The sequence below is a fragment of the Rhinolophus hipposideros genome (assembly GCF_964194185.1).
Source record: "Rhinolophus hipposideros genome assembly, chromosome: 19".
NCBI classification, from domain to species: Eukaryota; Metazoa; Chordata; class Mammalia; order Chiroptera; family Rhinolophidae; genus Rhinolophus; species Rhinolophus hipposideros.
Genome location: NC_138065.1, coordinates 5,457,221 through 5,477,343, shown reverse-complemented (window position 1 = coordinate 5,477,343; position 20,123 = coordinate 5,457,221). Strand labels below are relative to the sequence as shown.

Below are 20,123 nucleotides of genomic sequence, written 5' to 3'. Positions count from 1 at the left end.
CTTAACCTAAATGAACCTGGAAGTCTGAGGGGCGCCAATTCCAGGAAGAAGCACTACAGCTTCCTTACATGGGAGGGGTCTGAGAAACGGCCAAATGAGCCTCACTGTCCTCTATCAGAGCAAAAAGGGAAGACTGCAGGTAACTGAGATGGATGCTGCTTGCTATTCTGTGTACTGAAAAGGTAAATCCCTACCCAGTACTGTGTTTCATCCTTTAGTGAAGCCACTCCAATCCTTTCTAGGTCTCCATTATGAGCAAAAACACAACTGCCTATCCTGGCACCTGCACAAATTAACAGGCAGGCAAATTTTTCCAGGCTGTCATAATTTTTCTGAGACAGCTGAATAGTGGCCATTAAACAGTCATAATATATATACCTCACCCACCCCACCCACATCTCTTCACCCCCCCCCCCATTCAAAACCAATGTGTATTTTGGGGCTACATTTCAATAGCCTTAGTAAATAGCTCACATTCTCCAAAGAAACAATCTCTACAGAGGTATGACATGAGAGGCATGTGAAAAAACAACTTTTATTCCCCCTGGGCCCAACCTAAACCATATCTTATGGTCACAACTTTTACAGGCAGGCTATTAATTCAGCAAGCCACTCTCCCACTTTCTCTCTTCCCTCCCCCACTCCTGTATCATCTATCAAAGTACAAAGATATCTCTGACCGCCTTCTTTTACCGCCCCCAAATCAGTGTATAATGGGTGATAGTCAACAAAACCTGAAAAAGACTCCTAGCCAAGAGAGACTGACCAAGACGTGGCTTTCCTGTTCTGATCCTTCCTAACTGTAAAGGGCTGATGTGACCATATAAACGGCAATTCCTTGGTCCCCTTTTTGGGTGCACCAACAGTGGTTACGTGTCTCCATCATTTCCTTTTGAGACTTTGAGGTTCCAAGGACATTTCTGATTTTCAAATGCTCCAAAAAGTACATGCATGTACACAGGACACTGTTAGGCTAAAAAAACAAGCCACAGCTCTCATGGGCCAAGCTGTTTTGGGCATGATCGCAATCATCAGTTTGATTCCAAGTATAGCCAGAACCAAGCCAACAGAAAGGTTTCAGAGATGATTAAAGGGCTTAAAAAATTAAAATGAGACAATGTAAAATCTCAATCCCTTAAGACCAATGAATTACTAAAAACAGTGAAATGGCTGTAGAAGAAGCAATAATGAAATAATCCTATCTCTGTGAAGCAAATTATTTTAAGGACAAAAGACAGTAAACAACGAGCTGGGGAGCGTTAAAAAACTTCAGAACCAAGGACTTCAAACATTTGTCTTTCTGTGCCTGTCTGCTGCTCCACTCAGTCCCAAAAGGGTCCAGAATCAGATTCCTACCAACAGAAGACTCCTACGACGTGTCATGGTGGTTTCTGAGGAAACAGCATCTTGTGAAGTAGACAGTAAAAGTTCAAATGAGAAAACCAAAGGGTACAATAATACGCCACTTTCCCCTTCCCACTGTAATTTTTCTTTGATTTGCTCTATGACGGTTTAAGACAAAACAAAAGCATTACTTAGATTCATGAATTAACCTGACCTCAAGTCACAGCTAATGTGGCCAAGAATATATGCTTTTGTACAATTAAAACAGGAGGACTTCACATCAGCAGCACTTTAGGGCTCTAGTTCCACTGTATTTACCGAAAAACACACTAATGGGTGGTAGGTGGAGGTGGGACAGGAGGTGAAAGCATCCATTACAAGGTAACAGGACAGGTAGCAGGACCCTAGCTAGACTTAAGGAACTGACTCTATTCTGGTGGTGGGAAACCCACATAACGAAGTTTCACACTTACAGAATTACCACTCTGAATTCAGGAAGGAGAGGCATTTGGTTGTAGATACAATTCCATCTACAGATGCTAACTTTAAATTCAGAGAAGAAAAACACTCATTGCATGAATATTATGGGTCAGGGTTTCTTATACAATTCCTAAATCCACCTACTATCTTTTTGTTGTGATACAATTTACAGCTGCAGGAAGAACACCACAGCCCTGGCTCAGATGCGGTCTTTAGCTTCAGAAAGTCCATCGATCATGTAGCTGGCTGTCACTGCTAAATCTGTTGCTTGCAGAGGCCTCAGAGCTCTGGGTTTGCCAAGTAGAGTCCTCACCATTTAAGCTCTTCCTACATATAGGACATGTATCATGCTGAAACAGAAAGAAATCGGTCTCCACGTCAACAACCTGACCGGAGAAGCTGAAGGTACTAAACACATCAGAAACCCTGGGAGTCAGAGGACAGAAAAACAAAAAGGGCATGATTCTCACACAGCGCACACTGGGTGGGTTCCAACGTGCAACACCAGGACGCCTCCCAAACAGAACTTGAAGCAGAACTGACAGTTCTAGGCCAACAGCGAAAAAACATCTAACACATACACCAAAGAGAACAGAATCAGTGCCCTGAGATGGCCTAGAGCAGGGGTCAGCAAACTTTTTCTGTAAACAGACAGGTAGTCATATTTTTGGCTCTGTAGGCTCTATCCCACCTGTGTTGCAACTACTCAATTCTGCTGATGTGGCACGAAAGTAGCCATGGACACTTTGTAAACAAATGAGCATAGCTGTGTGCCAATAAAACCTTATTTCCAACAGCAGATGGCAGCCCACAGTGACCCGTGGACTGTGGTTTGCTAACCCCCTTCAGAAGTTCCAAAGAGGCAGTGATCTAAAACAAAATAAGGATGCTATAGGAGTCAGCGAGGGACTAAGATCCGATCTGCACGGCTCTCCATTAACGCTGCCCTTACTCTCAATCACCGCCCCCCACCCCCCGCCGGAAAATGTGCCGGGCACAGATGCCCCATCACAGATGAGCGCTGTCCGTACTCACCAGCTCTAACCAGGGCACAATACAACTGCTGTGAAAGAAGTGGTTGCAGGGTAGCTGCCGGACTTCCTCTTCTGCTGTGTAATCTTCTTTGCACACTGAACACTCTAAACCCATGTCTGTTGGAGGAGGAAATGCCCTTTTGTTACTTCAAGTGGTAGTAGACGGATATGAAAAGGAGGGCTGGTGGATGGGCCTATTCTGATAAGACCTAGATGGGAAGTATGAGGCCTACTTTCCCACATAAAGAGTCGGGAGAAATAAACCGGGGCTTAGATTAGCTGTTCAATGAAACAGGAGCAGCAGCGTCCCAAATGTGTGACAGCCTCCTGGCAGCTGGCACTTAGAGACACACTGGTAATGTTCCCACAGTTGAGGGACTCACTCAGCAAGCCCACGGTTTCCCACACTACCGTCCTTCAGCATGGCTGCCTGAAAGCCCTCGGCACACGGCGGTAATTAAAGGCTGCTCCAGGAGGTGGTGCTCCAGCACTGCAGGGCCCAGAGCAGCACAGGCTCCGAGCCCTCCTTCTCAGAGGAAACGGCTACCAACTCAACTGGGAGCACCCGCAGCCAACTGCAGCCAACTCCGAGTCCCCCAGAGCTGGCTAATAACACCAGCTGTCCCTCTCCCCAGGGGCCGGGGCTGCTGCATGCGCCCCCCCACTCCAGGCATTAGAGGAAGACTACCACTTAAGTGCACTCACTCCTTCCTTTCCCTCCCCACCACCTCTGCCCTCATTCTAGCGTTTCACTTGTTACTTCTTACGCTGAGCCGACTTAACAGGCTCCCAGGTAGTACCCTGACACCAGGCCTTCAACCCAACAAATACACCCTACACTTCGGTACCAGTTCCATAGCAATTCCCAGCTCACCTTCACTGGGCACCTCAAAACTACAAACATCACCTCCTTACCCAAACCAGGGCCTGCTCACTATCCCCTCACTTATGATGGCGGCACCCTCTGTGGTTACAAAGCTGAAAAACCTGAGAATCACCTTTGACCCCCTCCCTTTCTTCATCCCATTATGCAATCAGTGATGAAAGCCCTTCTTCAAAATGATCTTTCCTTTCCGTTAGCACTGCCACCATCACCTGAACCCCACCTGGACGCTGCAGCAGCCCCTTCAATTCCTGTTCCTGCTTTCTCCCCTTTCCAATCTACTTTAGACGCCACCTCTAAACAAATTTGCTCCGAAGGCCACTTAAATTCCCTCATTCCTCCGTTTGGGAACCTACAAAACTTACCTACTACCTAAAATATCCATTCCTAACTACTCTGCCAGTTTCAACATCCTCTAACAAAGCCCCACCCCCCAACCCCCCTTCCTATCCAGTCATACCCGCCATTACTCCCTAAACCAGATTCTATTTCAGGTCTAATGAGGTCACTCTCCTCATACCTGATTCAAACACTATGTCCATGCTGACATTTTTACATCGGTTCACTTTTCCTTAAATAGAATGAACTCTCTAAGATGGCCCATCCTGTTTTTAAAATCTTTTCTACTCTAAACTGGAATGTGTGGGGAAAGAAAACTCCCAATCCAAAAGAATGCCCTTTATCACTGAATTCCTCCAGTGCTTATAAATAAAATATCTACGTCTAATGTACTTAACTGTATCTGGCACAGTAGATGTGAAACAAATTCCCAGGCTCTCATTTTCTCCTCTTCCTCTTTCTCCCAAGTCAGCAACATCTGCTCAACAGTATTTTTTCACTGTTATCTAATCACTGGTGACTCCTGCTTCCCCTAGTAAGTTCTTCAAGAAATCAAGTCTTACGTATTTTTGTACTTTTAAATTTCCTGCATGGCACTTAGAAAAGTGACATAGTAATTGCTCAGGAAATACCTGTCGACCAACCCTACCAAAGAGGGGAGGTACCTTCCATAGCTGGCACCCAGGCAGGAATTTTAGGAGAGCTGTAGCTTCACTTGAAAATCCTTAGCATAGAAAGGTGCTAGAATTTTGAACACAGATCAGAAGATGACAGAATAATTACGAAAATGAACCTACCAACTTGTTCCTGAGTTACTGTCACTGTTGGAAGAGACGTGATCTTTTCCTTGTCAGCTGGGGGAGGCCCTGTGTTTTCCAGTTGTCCTAAAAGCTACAAAAACAGAAAAAGAAATAGTAGACATCTCACTATTCCTGAGGAGTGAGCTGCTCCAGCTGAGAACAAAGAGTGCAGATATTAGAAATGTTTGTTGCTCTTACTTCTGCAAAGCTCTGGGAGGCACAGGTTTCACCTTTCCTGCCGCCAGAACCCTCAGAATTGCTTTATAATTTCAGAGGGACATGAGTGTAACTCTACAGACAGACCCATCATTGCAAGGCACACCTTTGGGCATAAAGCAACTTCAGAAACAGCAAAAGGGTTGTGATGTCATGAATAAAACTACAGCTTAACCAAAAGTGATACTTAACTGGTCCCAAAACTTCATTCTGCTGGAAGGAAGAAAAGGGTGGGAGTATGGAAAATAGCATAAGGTAAGCCAAGAAATAGGTAAATTACTGCCTATAAGACTTGGATACAAACCACATGCTTTCTATTCTCAGCAATCCAAAAGAGAAATGAAAACCAATTAAAATAAAATGAAAACCAATTAAAATAAACATAAACAAGTGGAAGCCATTATACACGTTTGGCAAGGGAATACCTTCTTCTCTGCTTCCTTGCCCTACTTTGCCCCATCTAGCAGAAATCCCTGCTTCAGCACGTGAGACCCTCCTTTTCTGTGAAGTAGTGGTTAAAAGGATCATCATAGGACTGAATGAGAGACCCAAACTACAAAATACTGTTTTGTCTTTTCCTCCTACGGAGGCGAAGCCATCTTCTGGAAAGCCCCTCGGATCTAGAAGCTACATGGATGCCGAGCTAAACCCGTACACCGTTTGTCCCTTTAGTAAAGTGCAAACCCACCAGCTCAAAACATCAGGGAAAGCAGAGTGACTCCCATTTCAGAAAGTAGCAGAAGGAGAGCAGGAAGCCTGTGGCACGAGACCCACTGACAGACACCCTCCGAAGGCAGCTCCTCACCTGGGTTACAATGGCATCGAGCCCTGTCTGACCCCAGGCATAGTCTCCCGGGTTGGAGTGCAGCATTCCGCTCCTGCACATGAGACGAGAGCCAGCATTAGATGGAGTGAGCAGCCCTGCCTCACAGCACAGAAAACCAACTGGCAGAGGGATCCTGTTCTCTCTCAACCCCGGAAAAATCTCTGGTTCTCTCGAAACAAGTGGCAAAGAATTTCTCAGTATTTTCAAGGTCAAACGGATTACCCAGAGGTAGTCCCTCATTCTCTAGGAGTTTTTACTACACTGAATGGAACCTAAAATGTGAAGCTGCCTAAAATACATGACACACGAACAAAAGACTGACTCACTGGTTAGAAAAGTTTGTCTTCTCTGTGCCCACTTACATTGATGGATGGAACTGCTTTTTATGGCGAGTTTTCCCTTTGTGACTGACTGCCCAAATCGAGCAGACTTCCCTCAGGCGAAGAGGCTGACATGAGCCTGGACAAACAGGAGCTTTCAAGTAGAGAAGGAGCCATAGGTCTCTCGGAAGCACAACTTAGAGCAATTACAAGAGACCTGGCAGCACCTCTTTTTGAGCGGCTGGGACGCTGCCCTGGTTGACAGATGTCCAGACTCTTTGGGGGGGAACGTGTAGAGAAACTAGAGGCTGAGAAACAGGGTAACTATGTGGATGAACTGAGGTCCTTCTAAGCAAGAAGCCTTCTGGGGTAAAGTCAGAAGTGGCGAAACAATCATCCAGAGGAAAGGCAATTCCATCTTTAACGCCCACTGTACAGAAGTGTCACTGAATTACATACGCTTTTCTTTCTTCTGACAAACCTTCTCATTTTGAAAAAAAGAAGTCAAGGAATGTTTTCAATTTCAGAAATTCTTAAGGAATAAAATCTTCCCATAGAATGAGGAGAAACCCGTAAATTAGAAAGCAAGCCTGACAGGAATCATCTCATTCCACACCTCAACACAACCCAGAATCAGACACATCCAGTGCCCAGACACCCTGGGCCCTCATGAGCCTGAACAAAAAAATAAGTTCTGATTAAGACTGGGTTCAGCAAACAATGGCTAACAGCCTGCCAATCACATCCAGGTACTCACCTACGCAGCTCTCTCTCACTATAGCACCGATACTATAGTACCTAAAATACTACTACTTCAGCAGAGTAAGACAGAAGGCAAGTAGTTACTTACCAGGAAAAAGGGTGTGGGGACCCAGGAACTGCAGAATTTGCAAAAAATCCTGCAAAGAACTGCTGTATTATTCTGTCGGAGGAGAAAAAAATTAGGTAAGACAACAAACTAATGAAAGTGTAAATATCCACAGCTGACCCATCACCAACTCCTTCCCCAAGCCCCAGTGGCTTTTCACTGACTATTACACAATAAGATAGCACCAGAAATCAGTCTGCTACCTGGTGCAGCGTTACTTTGCTATTAGGGCTATCTTTCTGATCTGTGCTGCCTTATGTATCAACAGATTTTTGTGAATTAGGCTGGAAAGGGATCTGATTGTGCGGTACAGTTTTCAAACTATGTTCTCTGGATCCCTGGCAGCAATATGAGGAGACTGAAAAGGAGGCTAAGTCAGTGGGATTCTGGGCCATCTCCCTGTCACAAGGGTAGTTCCATTTTTATGTTTCACACATTGGGTTTCTCTTTAAGATACTATTTAATGGGCCCTTAAAGAATTTTTTTTTTGAGAATTCCATCTTACAAACACCTATCACACGTATATCAGACGTTTCAGATACTTATAACACAAATACACACTTGAAACTTGTCATTCTGAATGCTGTAAGATGGCACACCTACCCAGTACTTCATCCTAATGAGTTTGTCTTTGTTACTCAGAGATAATGGGGTAATGTCTCAGCAAAAGAAAATCACTGAAGGAAATTTTCCCCTGGGTCTCCTGATTTCTGAATGATATGCACTTCCCCCTACACACACACACACACACACACACACACACACACACACACACACACCTTTACTGAGTTATAACTGACATGATAGGTACTTTTAACCCCCCAGTTCCCACTTTTTAGGCCGATCAAAGTAACAATGGCAATAGTTAATTAGACCCTCCCTATTCCTAAGGCTCACCAATAGCTGACTTCCATCTTGGTTTATTTGTTTGTTTTAAAACATGTCCAAAAATTATTTTACAGTCCTCCCTTAAGTGTAGGCTGGACTTGGTGACTTTTTAATTTATTGAGGCGTAATTGACATACGAGTTTCAGGTATACAACATAATGACTCCATGTTTGTACATTGCAAATAATCACCACAGTAAGACTAGTTACCATTCATCACCAGGTATAGTTACAAAATTTTCTTGTGATGAGAATGTTTAAGATCTACTCTTTCAGCAACTTTCATATGTACGATACAGTATTATTACCTATAATACTATGATTAACTATAATAAACAATAATCTCATTGTGGTTCTGATTTGCACTTCCCTGATGATGGAGTTGCCATGTTGTACGTTACATCCCCATTATTTATTTGATAACTGAAAGTTTATACCTTTTGACCCTCTTCACCCATTTTCCCCACCCGCTCTGGCAAACACTAACCTGTTCTATTAACTTGGTTTTTTGTTTAAGAATCCACATGGAGATCATCTAGTATCTGTCTCTCTGTGTCTTATTTCACTTACCATAATACCCTCAAGTTCAATCCATGTTGTCACAAATGACAAGATTTCATTTTTTATTTTTATGGCTGAATATTCCATTGTGTGTATATACCATTTCCTTTATTCATTCATCCATGGATAAGACACTTGGGTTCTGTCCGTATCTTGGCTACTGTAAATAATGCTGCAATGAACACGGGGCGGGGGGAGGCACGCATTTTTTTGAATCACTGTTTTTGTTTTCTTCAGATAAATACCCAGAGTGGAATTGCTGGATCATATGGTAGTCCTATTTTTAATTTTTAAAAGAACCTGCATACACTTTCCATAGTGGTTGTACCAATTTACAGTTCCACCAACAATGCACGAGGGTTCATTCCCTTTTCTCTACATCCGCGCCAACACTTATTTCCTGTATTTTTCAAAACAGCCATTCTGCCAGGTGTGAGACGGTATCTCCTTGGGGTTTTGATTTGCATTTCCCAGATGATTAGTGATGTGGAGCGTCTTTTCTATGTAACTGTTGGCCAATGCATGTCTTCTTTGGAAACTGTCTATTCAGATCTTTGCTATTGAGTTATACGAGTTCTTTCTATATTTTGGATATTAACCCTTTATCAGATACGACTTGTAAATTATTTTCTCTTCAGTAGGTTGTCTTTTCATTTTGTTGATGGTGTTCTTTGCTGTGCAGGAGCTTTTTAGTTTGATGTAGTCCCACTTGTTAATTTTTGCTTGTATTGCCTTTGCTTTTGGAGTCTAAAAAAATCATCACCGACACCAATGTCAAGGAGCTTACCACCTGTTTTCCACTATGAGCTTTATGGTTTCAGGTCTTATATTCAAGTCCTTAATCCTTGTTGGATGAATTTTTGTGTCTCGTTTAAGATAGGGATCCAGTTTTATTCTTTTGCACAAAGCTGTCCAGTTTTCCAACACCATTTATTGGAGAGACTGTCCTTTTCCCATTGTATATTCTCAGCTTCTTTGGCATAAATCAACTGACCATATATGAGTTTGCTCATTTCTGGGCTGCCTATTCTGTGCCAATGACAAATGTGTCGGTCTGTATGCCAATATCACACTGATTTGATTACATAGCTTTGTAATATCGTTGGAAATCAGGGAGCATGATGCCTCCAGCTTTGTTCTTTCTCAAGATCGCTTTGGCTGTTAGCGGTCTTTTATGTTTCCATAAAAATTTTAGGACTGTTCATTTCTTTGAAAAATGCCACTGAAATTTTGATAGCGACTGCATTGAATTCATCAATAAAAATCACTTATAAGCAGACACGATTGTCTTAGTTTATTTTATTAGGTAAGAATTTAATAAACATTACTTCTATTAGCAGTAACGGTGGAGCTGGAGAGTATTATACCTTCTCCAAGGCGCAGGCCGAGAAACACCGACAGTGTGGTGAGACTTGTGGCCCTTGCCAAGGCCACAGCTCTTGAAGCCTGCAGATGTCAGCCCCGCCATCTCCCTGCGCATGTGGACTGGTCTGGTGATCCACTGAGTGTCAGAACTTCTGAGAGCTCTGTAAAATGGATCCATGAGGGTAACCTCAAAGAATTTTTATGTGAAATCTTCACCAACCCAGTAAGAAATTAGGACTCTTCAGAGCCCGACAGTGGCATCCAGCTCACCCCTCAGCAACAGACTGAAGGCTTCGAGTACTTTCGCTGGCTAACACCACGATGGACAGGTGTGTCACAGGTTGCATCCTTAAGAAACTGGGCATTTGCGGCCACCATGGTGCACACAAATCTGATATATGACATAACCTTGTGTCCCTGTGGAGCGCAGAGCACAGGCAGTACTGCCAGAAGCACACTGAGAAGAAAGCGCATTGCATCGGACTGCTTCTTCCTCCACAGCTCCTGGATGGACTCGGAAGTGCCCATCTTGGCTTACTTGTGGCTGCTGCCGGACGTCACATTCGTAATGATTCTACACACAGAAGCAAGCCTCTGATATTTCATTTTGTCTCCCAAAATAGTCACAGCCACACATGTATAAATTAAAACACCTATTTTCATATATTACTATCTTTTTATTTCTCCTTTATACAAGATATATATATGTATATACATATATATAGTTTTTAAAATGATGTTTTATGGATTATATAATCAATGAATTTCAAATCAGGGTAGTAAGAGAGGGCACTATATTTGTTATAATGGGGAGATATTGGGTCTGATATGGCCAAGAACCATCTGAGTTATAGGAAACAATACATTCTAATTTTTTCAAGTTATATTAAACTGGACTTCTACTGCTTATAACCAAGAGTTCTGTCTAGTACCACCAAAACACACTAGATAAAGAAGTACTAGAGAAAATATAGGAATAAATGTTTAAATCTTGGAATAAAGAGACTTTTTAAACATGGTGTGAAATCTAAAAGATTGAAAGATCTGATATCCTAAAAATTAAAAACATCTATACAAGTTACCAAGGACAAAAGAAAGACTAGAAATTTATATTTACAGTATATACAAAAGATGAAATCTTTACTACAGAGATAACTTCTACAATTGTTTTTAACTCTGTAATAGGAAAACTGGGCAAAAGATATTAGTAACAACTCATAGAAGAACAAATATAAATATCCAATAGTTATATAAAAATAAGCTTAGGTCAAAGGAAAAAAATCAGAGACATTGATTAAGACAAAATATCATGTTTTTGTCTATCAGATTAGAAAAGATAAAGACTGATAACATCTAATTTGATAACGATGTACAGTGCACTTTTAAACACCACAGGTGAGAATAGTTACAGCCTTTCAGAAGGACAATTTGACAATATCAATTTTTAAATGGTAGACCCTTTCACCTAGCACCTTCTCTCTTAGAATTTCATCCTACAAAAACATTTCCACAGATGTTCATCCTCAGGTGAGACAAAGCAGTTGACAGCAGACAACTACTAATACCTAGAACAATTTAGAAAACTCATTTGAAGGCAGAGTAGAGCTGCTAAGGCAATGACAAGTAGAGGGGTTTAGACTCTACAGAGAGGGAATAACCTTGGAAGAAGGAACCAACTTCTGTAACTGCATTTGCTGATGCTGGGCAAGAGCAGAAGGCTGAGAAGCCTGTGCAAAGCTTCAGTGAGGGACACAGCGAATTCACATCTTTTGGCAAAGGCTCAGGAGGCCTCAAGCACAAAGCAATATTCCCTTCAGAATATTTACCAAATCCGAGACAATACAGGGCAGCAAATAAAAAACTTAAGTGGAAACCTTTGAAAACTAGAGCCGAACTTTGCAGCATTCTCATGAGACCAAAATGAGAGTTCAGGACCCACCAGAGGAAGGGTCCTACAGAACACATCGGGCTCTGAACTGAAACCTCCGGAGGCCAGGGATGAGTCCCAGATAGGCCATCCTCCTCAGGGCTGCAACCCAGTCTTGACTTAAAACAGTCCCTCAAAGAACCAAAGTGATCAGCCACCATTCTATATGTGCAGGAAGAAAAGAGCAAACCCTCTCTAGAGAAAAGTAACACTGTCTGGAGTCTCTAGTATTTTCTTATACAGTCTATAGTCAACCAAAAATTACTAGACACACCAGATGACAAGACCAATGACCAAAAACCAAAAAGAAAAGATAGACAACAGAAATAGAATCAGGTGGTCCAGATACTGGTCACAAAAAAAGGGCTTTAGCTATATGTTCACTAAAAATGGAGAATTTCACCCAAGAATCTGAATCCATATGGCAAACAAATTGAAATTTTACAATGAAAAATATTACATCTGAAATAAGGAATTCATTCAATAGGTTTAACAAAAGATAAAAGATTGATTATACTGAAAGTGGGTCAACAGAATATACCCAAACTGAAGTAGTGAGAAAAGAATGGAAAATATGGAAACACACTTTCACAGACATACAAAAATATATAAACAAGAAGGGACTGTCAATTCAGTATGGCTTAACGTATAATGATGAAAAGAAAATATACAAGGTCCCCAATGTCCATCATTGGGGAATTGTCTAAATTAATTATTCTACTATTCATAAAATGGAATTCTAGTTTTATGTTTAAATGTGACAGATCTCGCAGCTCTGTAAGTAATGACATGGAAAGACGGACAAGATACACTGTTACATGAAGAAAATGAGATACTATCCCTATCCTCACAAAACTATGAGAAAAATCGTAAGTACAAACAGGTACATAAACTGGATTTTTTATTTTCCATATAAACATAGCAAAAAAATTTTAATAATTTCTATGCATCTCTAATGGTTGGCTATTTTCTCCCTAAATGTGTACCTAGAATGAAAATGTTAGGGCGATGTTTTTGAAGGCAGCTGTACTACCACGAGGTGATTTTACATAATAGGGACATTTAAAAAACAAATTCAATGGTTATACATTTAATTCAAAAGCTGCCACATTTCTTACGTCAAAATCAGAGACCGAGAACATGGTATCACTGAGGATTTGCAGAGCTGGAGAACCCAAAGAACCTCAAAATCTCCCCACAATATTCAACGGCCTGAAGAAATTAAGAGTAGCTCATCCTCATTCCCCACCCCTCCACTCTTACTTGGGCAATCACTGGAATCCAATTTAATACTACCTGGGGGACAAACTGTAAAATTCAGAGCAGCAAAGGTTACATTCAAGAGAAAACACATAAATTCACTAACATATTATTATATCTTTAAACTGTGGAGAATGTTTTCTTTCTCTCAGTTGGTCAGTAAATGTTTCAGGATGTACTATATGCCAGGTACTATATTAGGCTCTGGAGGAATAATGATCCCTGCCTTCTTGGAACTTATAGTTTAGTGGGGAAGAGGGAGAGACATTAAATAATCACATAAAAAATAAAACTGCTTCTGTGACTAGGGCTAAAAGCAGTACACAGAGTTCTGTGAGGATATACTCAGTCAGGGACCAAGTAGGAGTATCAGGAAAAGCTTCCCAGAGGAAGTAATACCCAAGGAACTGATATCCAAGGGATAGGTCTGAATTAACCTAAGGAACGGGGTTGGGTCAGGTGGGGGGCAGAACATTCCAGCAACCCAGAGAAAACCAAAATGTGCAAAAGCCTGCGGATGAAGGGAACAGAGATTCCATGGGACACTTAAAAGGCCAGTATGGTTAGAATGGAGAGAGCAAGGGGAGAAGAGGTATGGAATAAAGTTGGGAGAAGTAGGCAGGAACCTACTTTAGGAATGAAATGCAGTTTAATCTTAAATTTTCTCAGTTTGTTTTTAAAATTCAGTAATTTTGCTTTCAGTTTAAATGTATTTTTACGGTTACTTTCTACTAATGGCAAATGTTTTTCTGTTCACATAAACTGTGAGAATTAAAAGATGTATTCAGCTGCAAATAACAGTCATCCGACTAAAAATGACTTAAACTGCAAGGACATTTATTTACCTTAATTAACAAATAGTCTGGAGGCAAACAGTCCCAACTTTGGTATAGCAACTCAATGAAAGATGATTCTTTCCATCTTTCCATTCTGCCATCCTCAGCATATCAGCCATGTCTCCCATACATGGTTGCAAAATGGCTGCAGCAGCTCCAAGAATCACATCCTTACACAGGAAGTAAAGAGCTAGGACTGTCCTCAGGAGAAGAAAAGAGAAGAAAATTTTTCTCAGAAGTCCTTCCAGCAGACTCTTTAGGTCCCGTTGGTGAGAAATGGGTTACATGCCTATGGCCTCCCTGTCAGAGCCTTGGAAAGTAATGCTGACATTTTCTGATCCTAAGCAGAAGGTGGTCTCCACTTGGCAAGAAAGATGAGTGAAAAAAACCAGCTAATGAATATATAGTCAATGTTTACAAATAAGCTAAAAAAACAGGTAGGTCTATTTAGAGAAAACAGCAAATAATATTGATAGAGAGGGAGAAATTCATCAAAATAGTACTTAATGTCTAAAACGTGGAGAACACTAATTTAGAGCCAAAATCACTGAGTTACGAACACCCACCCAAAAAAAGGGTGGGTGCCCATGGTTTTATAAGTGATAAGATCAAAATCCTCAGAAAATTGCTAAAACATGGTTTAATGTAAAATAAATGTTAACCCTACGTTACAATTAATCTAAAATAACATGTCACTTATTTTCCCTGTCTTCCTACATGAGGCCTTAAGGCAGGAAGTATGAGGGAAAGACAAAGAGAATCACCGAGATCCAACCCTAACCTAGTTGCGACACTACCTAGAGACTTGTTAAGCGTAAGAAAACCACTCTTGTTGAAGCCACCATTAAATCAGGGTATATGTTATTTGCATGTTACTAAGATAATATAAACACGATTATCTGTAAAGGACATGTGAGAACCGGAAGCTTAATCTTTCTCCCACTCTGTTAGTCAAAGGGACAATGTAGTGATAGAGTAGACCCCAGTTTCCTATGGAATAAAAAGGCAAAGCAACCAAGTAGTACTGACTGATTCAAGCTACTATGTTCACAGTGATATTTTTAGTCTGAAAGGAATTTTTGAGCAGAAGATTTTAAAATTTGACCCCTACTTACTGTAACTGTACCCAGCTCAAGGGCTCTATGAAAAGAGTATATATATATAGCCCAGTGCCTAAAAAACTCTAGGCATTTGATAGATGTTAAAAAGAAAATTACCTTCTCCTCTTAGATTGCAGACAGGATATACGGTAAGCCTGCCCAAGGGCATTCACATTGCATTTTTAAGCATTTGTACAGGAGAAGAAACAAATTAGGGTAATTCTCCCATTTAGCAACTAAAGAAATCTTGACAGGAAACAAGGCTGCAGAGGCTGGGAGGATTCAAAATCATGGAGGGATTTGTCTGTGAAGTCATGGAGCCTGTGACAATGGACTTTATGCAGGAAAGTGAGGGTACAGATTTGGAAAATTAGGTAGACAATCCTGCAAGGGTGATATGGGAGTAAATTTGGAAGAAAAGAGTTTAGTTTCCATCTTGGTGAGTTGGGAGTATCTGTGGAACATCCAGATGGAAATGTCTAACAAGAGGTTATCTATTCAAGCCTTAAATTAGAGGAAAAGGTTAAAATAGAAACTTAGATCTGGGAGTCTTCAGTACACAGGCAATTGTTAGAACTGTGAGAGAACCTGAGAATGGCCAGACCTTACAGAGCAGGGGTTCTCAACCAGGGACAACATGTGCTCCTCAAGGGACATCTGGCAATATCTGGAGACATTTTTGGTTGTCTTACCTTGGCGGGGAGGTCAGTCTGGTGAGGAAGTGGTTACTGCATAGAGCAGATAGAGGGCCAAGGACGCCGCTAAACATCCTACAATGGACAGACAGCCCCAACAACAAAAAAGTACCCCAAATGTCAATAGTCCTCAAGTTAAGAACTCTGTCATAGAGTAAGGGGAAAAGCAAAATGAAGGAAACACCTTGGGAAAACAAATACTTAGGAAGTATCCACAAGAAGGAAAAGTCAGAAGAGGTAAATCAAGAAAATGTTAATGTCACGAAAGTCAGAAGTACAGAATTTCAAGAGGGAACAAAAAGACCAAAAATGTTGAATTCAGTGAACTGGACCCATACAATAAAGATTTCAAAGATCTACTGGGTCACTGTTGATTTAGTGAAAGGAGGGCCAGGAATAATGAGATGAGGGAGTACAGAAAGTAAACGTAGACCCCTCTTAAGAAATTTTATTGAAAAGGGAAGGAAATGGGATTGGGTAATAACTAAAGCAATGATTCTCAACTCTGGCTACAATCAGAATAACCTCAGGGGCTTTTAAAAATTACCAATGCCTAAATCTCACACAGAATAATGAACTCAGAATGGGGCGGGGTAATCAAGATTTTAAAAAACATCCTCAGTGAGACTTATGTACACCAGAATTGATACCCACAGAACTAAAGTGTGGGGGTGGGAGTAAGGGTGGGGTGGGGAGGGGGAGACAAGGCAGGAGACAGTAAAGGGAGAAAAAAAGAACAGGGAGAAGAAAATGGATGAAAAGAAATCCCAGCAGAAATAGGTCAAAGAAATGGGTCAGAAACATGGGCTGATGGAGTTGCTTTAAAAAAAGAAGAAAAAAAAAAGAAAGAAAGAAAGGAAGAAAGGACACCTCATCTGAGGAGACCAGAAGAACACTGATGTAGAGAAGCTGGGCGCAGGGATTTGAGGAGTCCATACCTACGGCCCCAATTTTCATAATGAAGAATAGAAGCCAGCTGCTGAGAATCAGTTACTGGACAGGTAATTTGGAGAGTAAAATACGGTGAAAGTTCAAAATATTTCTGAGGGGAATGCAAATTTAAGAACGAATCAAGGGCCAGCCCGGTGGCTCAGGTGGCTGGGGCACCATGCTCTTAACGCCGGGGTCGCCAGTTCCATTCCCATATGGGCCAATGAGCTACGCCCTCTACAGCTAAGATTGTGAACAACAGCTCTTCCTGGAGCTGGGCTGTGTGAGCAGCTGGAGGTCAGCGTGAGCTGCCACTGCTGCTGTGTGCTGCCAGGAGCGGCCAGTGAGTGGTGAGTGGCCGGCAGCCATCGTGAGAGGGGGGGCAGCCGACCGACAACTGGTGACCGACTGCCTCAGCTGGAGGGGAGCACCAGGCTCATAACAGCAGCATGGACCAGGGAGCTGTGTCCTACACAACTAAACTGAGAAACAACGGCTTGAAACAGAGGGGACGGGAGCAGAAGAAAGAGAGTAAATAAATATGAATCAAAAGCATTAACAGTCTGATGGAGAATAAATGCACTTTACCAATTGCAGGGGCGCCAAAGGGCTCATTTAAATGATTTTCCTCGGGCGGTACTGAGCCATCAACCCCAGGTACAGGAGCAAGGAGAAGCAGACCACAGCACTAATCCAAAACTGGCAGTATTGGGGGTGGGAGGGAAAAAAGTGCACGGGAGGTAATAGTTTAGAAGAACTGTAGCAAACTAAGGTGTTCAACAATGGGAGAAAGGAAAGTAATCTACATGCAATTTAACTGGCACAGGACACAGTGGATTTACCTCTGAGCACCGAAGTTATTGAAACGCTCTAAGATTACATTGGCTTTTGTCCTAGACAATCCCATTCAATTGGATTGCCATATCCTATAATTGTCCGAAGGAATGTCTGAAACTAACTGAAATTCACAAAACGCAAGACAAACTAATGAACAAACAGATGGATAGATATGTGACAAAATAATTAGGGTAAAATATTAATAGTAAAGTCTAGAAGGTGTGTGGGAGGAAGTGTAGGCATTAGAACAAAACGACTCAATAGGACTTTGAGATGAGAGATGAGAGATCTCCCAACAGATGAGAGAACTGTTCTATAACCTAGCTATCTGTGGCTACTGAGCTCTGGAAATGTGGCTAGTGTGAGCAGAACTTTGAGTTTTATTCACTTTATTTTATACTGATATAACTTCAGGTGGCCGGTGGCTGCTCTATCGGATAATGCGGTTCTAGATTCCCATCCCTGGGCTCAAGTCCTGGGTCCCCCACCCATCCGGCTTACTTTAATTCCGAGTTTCAGTTTACTCTTACATAAAATGGCAATAGCAATAGCACCCACTAATTCATACGGATGAAATGAGACAAGCAGATGAAGCCTGCAGCACAGTCCTATGCATAGGGCAAACACTTAGAAAAAATTGTCCACTATCCCTACTAGGTGAGATCAAGGGTCACCAGTGTCTCCCCAGTGTTAGTACAAATGCCCTGGCTTCAAAGACACTCAGTAAACAGGTGCTGCATGAATGTTTTTGCAGCCCCAACACTCTACCGTTATCCCTAACACATTTCATGTTAAGTCCATTGCTCCGATCTACTGGGGTCTTTTTGAATGCTAATGTCACCCCCAAAATTTGACCATTCCTTTTCAGGATCTACTGAATCTTGATAGATAAACAAACATCACCTATATACTAATCGGAGACATTAATTAAAAAACCGGAAGACCTCCATCATTAGTTTTATCATCTTTTAGATCATCATCATTGGTTAACTGGTATTAGTTAAGCACACATTCAATTTAGTTTCATTTTCATTCAGTCTACATATCTCCATCTTGTCCACAAAGTAATAAATATGAGAACTTTATAAAGACTAAATGTTGCCACTGTCCTTCATTGAAATACCTTGAAAGAGACTATAAATCACTGTGCTCACCCTTCGATGGCCGGGGACCTATCGGGACGAGCACTTCCTTGCGATCTGTACCTCCGAGTCATTGGCAGCCTTGGAGGCCGACTTGGTCCCCAGAAGTCACTGTGAGTTTGGTGACCTCTCTCATTGGCTCTATTATCTTGGTCCAGTGGATTGCTACTTAGAAATGGTCTGAAATCTTGTATAATCATCGTGTGGTCCAAATTGCGCCAGAACTAGTAGAAACCAGAAACAAACCACATGTTACATTTTCAAGAACAGGGGAAAGAAGAAATATTGAAAAAGAGGAATACAACTTAACATTTTGAAATTCAACAGCTCTAAAGTATAGGTTTTCCACAATTTTATGGAGAAAAAGAGAAGTCTTTCAAGTGGATGCACAAGGGAAAGAAAACCAAATAGACGGCGACACTTAGTTTCCTTCATATAGAAACAACAGGCCAATGGCTGAACCCCTTCCTTACCACTGAGCTCATATCCACCAGTTTCCCCTTTTAAAATAAAAACAGGAGCCAAAGGTGATCATGGTCTTCTGTCCTAAGCATAATCAATCATTCAGATCAACATTATAACTTTGTGTCTTGTCACAAATGACATCCATTTTCACCACCGTGTTTCCCCGAAAATAAGACCTAGCCGGACCATCAGCTCTAATGCGTCTTTTGGAGTAAAATAAGACCCAGTCTTATACTATATAATTCTCGACCTTATATTGTTGTAAAATAAGTCTGAGTCTTACATTATACTATATAAGACTCGAGCTTATATTGTAGTAAAGTAAAACCAGGTCCTATATTAATTTTTGCTCCAAAAGACACATTAGAGCTGATGGTCCCGGCTAGGTCTTATTTTCGGGGAAAACACGGTATGTAATCATCTAAGATTTAAATAAAATGGATGTATTTATTATACACTTGTAAAAAAGCATCATCACCACAAAGTGCAGATGTCTAGGAAATACTTTTGATCTAGAAGCTTCATCAGAAAAGGGCAGTGTCAAACCAGTACAGGAATGTCTGAGAAGACATTCTGTTGTACTTACTTTTATTTAATCACTAAAAGGGCATTGTTGGCAGTGGGGAGGAGTGGCAGGTGGTGTGTGCTTGTTGGATTTGGCCAAGAAATCACTAAAGAGTGAATGGAAAAAATAGATTTTATTTTGCACACCGGGTATTTCAAGATAGATTTGGATATATCTACTATTGCAAGAGTAGAACACTACTCATTTCACTCCATCCAACCAAGTATATAACCCTGGTCTTCTTGTTTTGTTTTAAAGTTTGAAATGAAACAGAAAGTTATTATGTATATAATAACAGGGACACAAAACAGCTCAGCACATGACCTATGTCTTAAAACACACAGCCCCTCCCCTCCAGACTCCTCCTTTCTTCCAGAGACCCACATTAACAAACAACCTCCTCTAGAAACACTCTGAGAAAGGGTAAGCAGCCCAGCTGCAGG

General features: G+C 41.5%; 1 protein-coding gene across 3 annotated transcripts in view; it reads right to left on the bottom strand.

The window, feature by feature from the left end:
- Positions 1 to 517: 517 nt before the first annotated feature.
- The window catches only part of RNF115 (ring finger protein 115), a 53,386-nt gene continuing 33,780 nt past the window's right edge, over positions 518 to 20,123 (bottom strand). For all 3 annotated transcript variants that reach the window (XM_081025809.1, XM_081025808.1, XM_081025810.1), the window contains 6 exons: positions 18,663 to 18,874; positions 7,093 to 7,164; positions 5,902 to 5,974; positions 4,878 to 4,971; positions 2,860 to 2,975; positions 518 to 2,174 (listed from right to left, as the gene is read on the bottom strand). In XM_081025809.1, the coding sequence (XP_080881935.1) occupies positions 2,043 to 2,174; positions 2,860 to 2,975; positions 4,878 to 4,971; positions 5,902 to 5,974; positions 7,093 to 7,164; positions 18,663 to 18,874 (699 nt within the window). In that variant the 3' untranslated portion in view covers positions 518 to 2,042. The remainder of the gene's footprint in view (positions 2,175 to 2,859; positions 2,976 to 4,877; positions 4,972 to 5,901; positions 5,975 to 7,092; positions 7,165 to 18,662; positions 18,875 to 20,123) is intronic.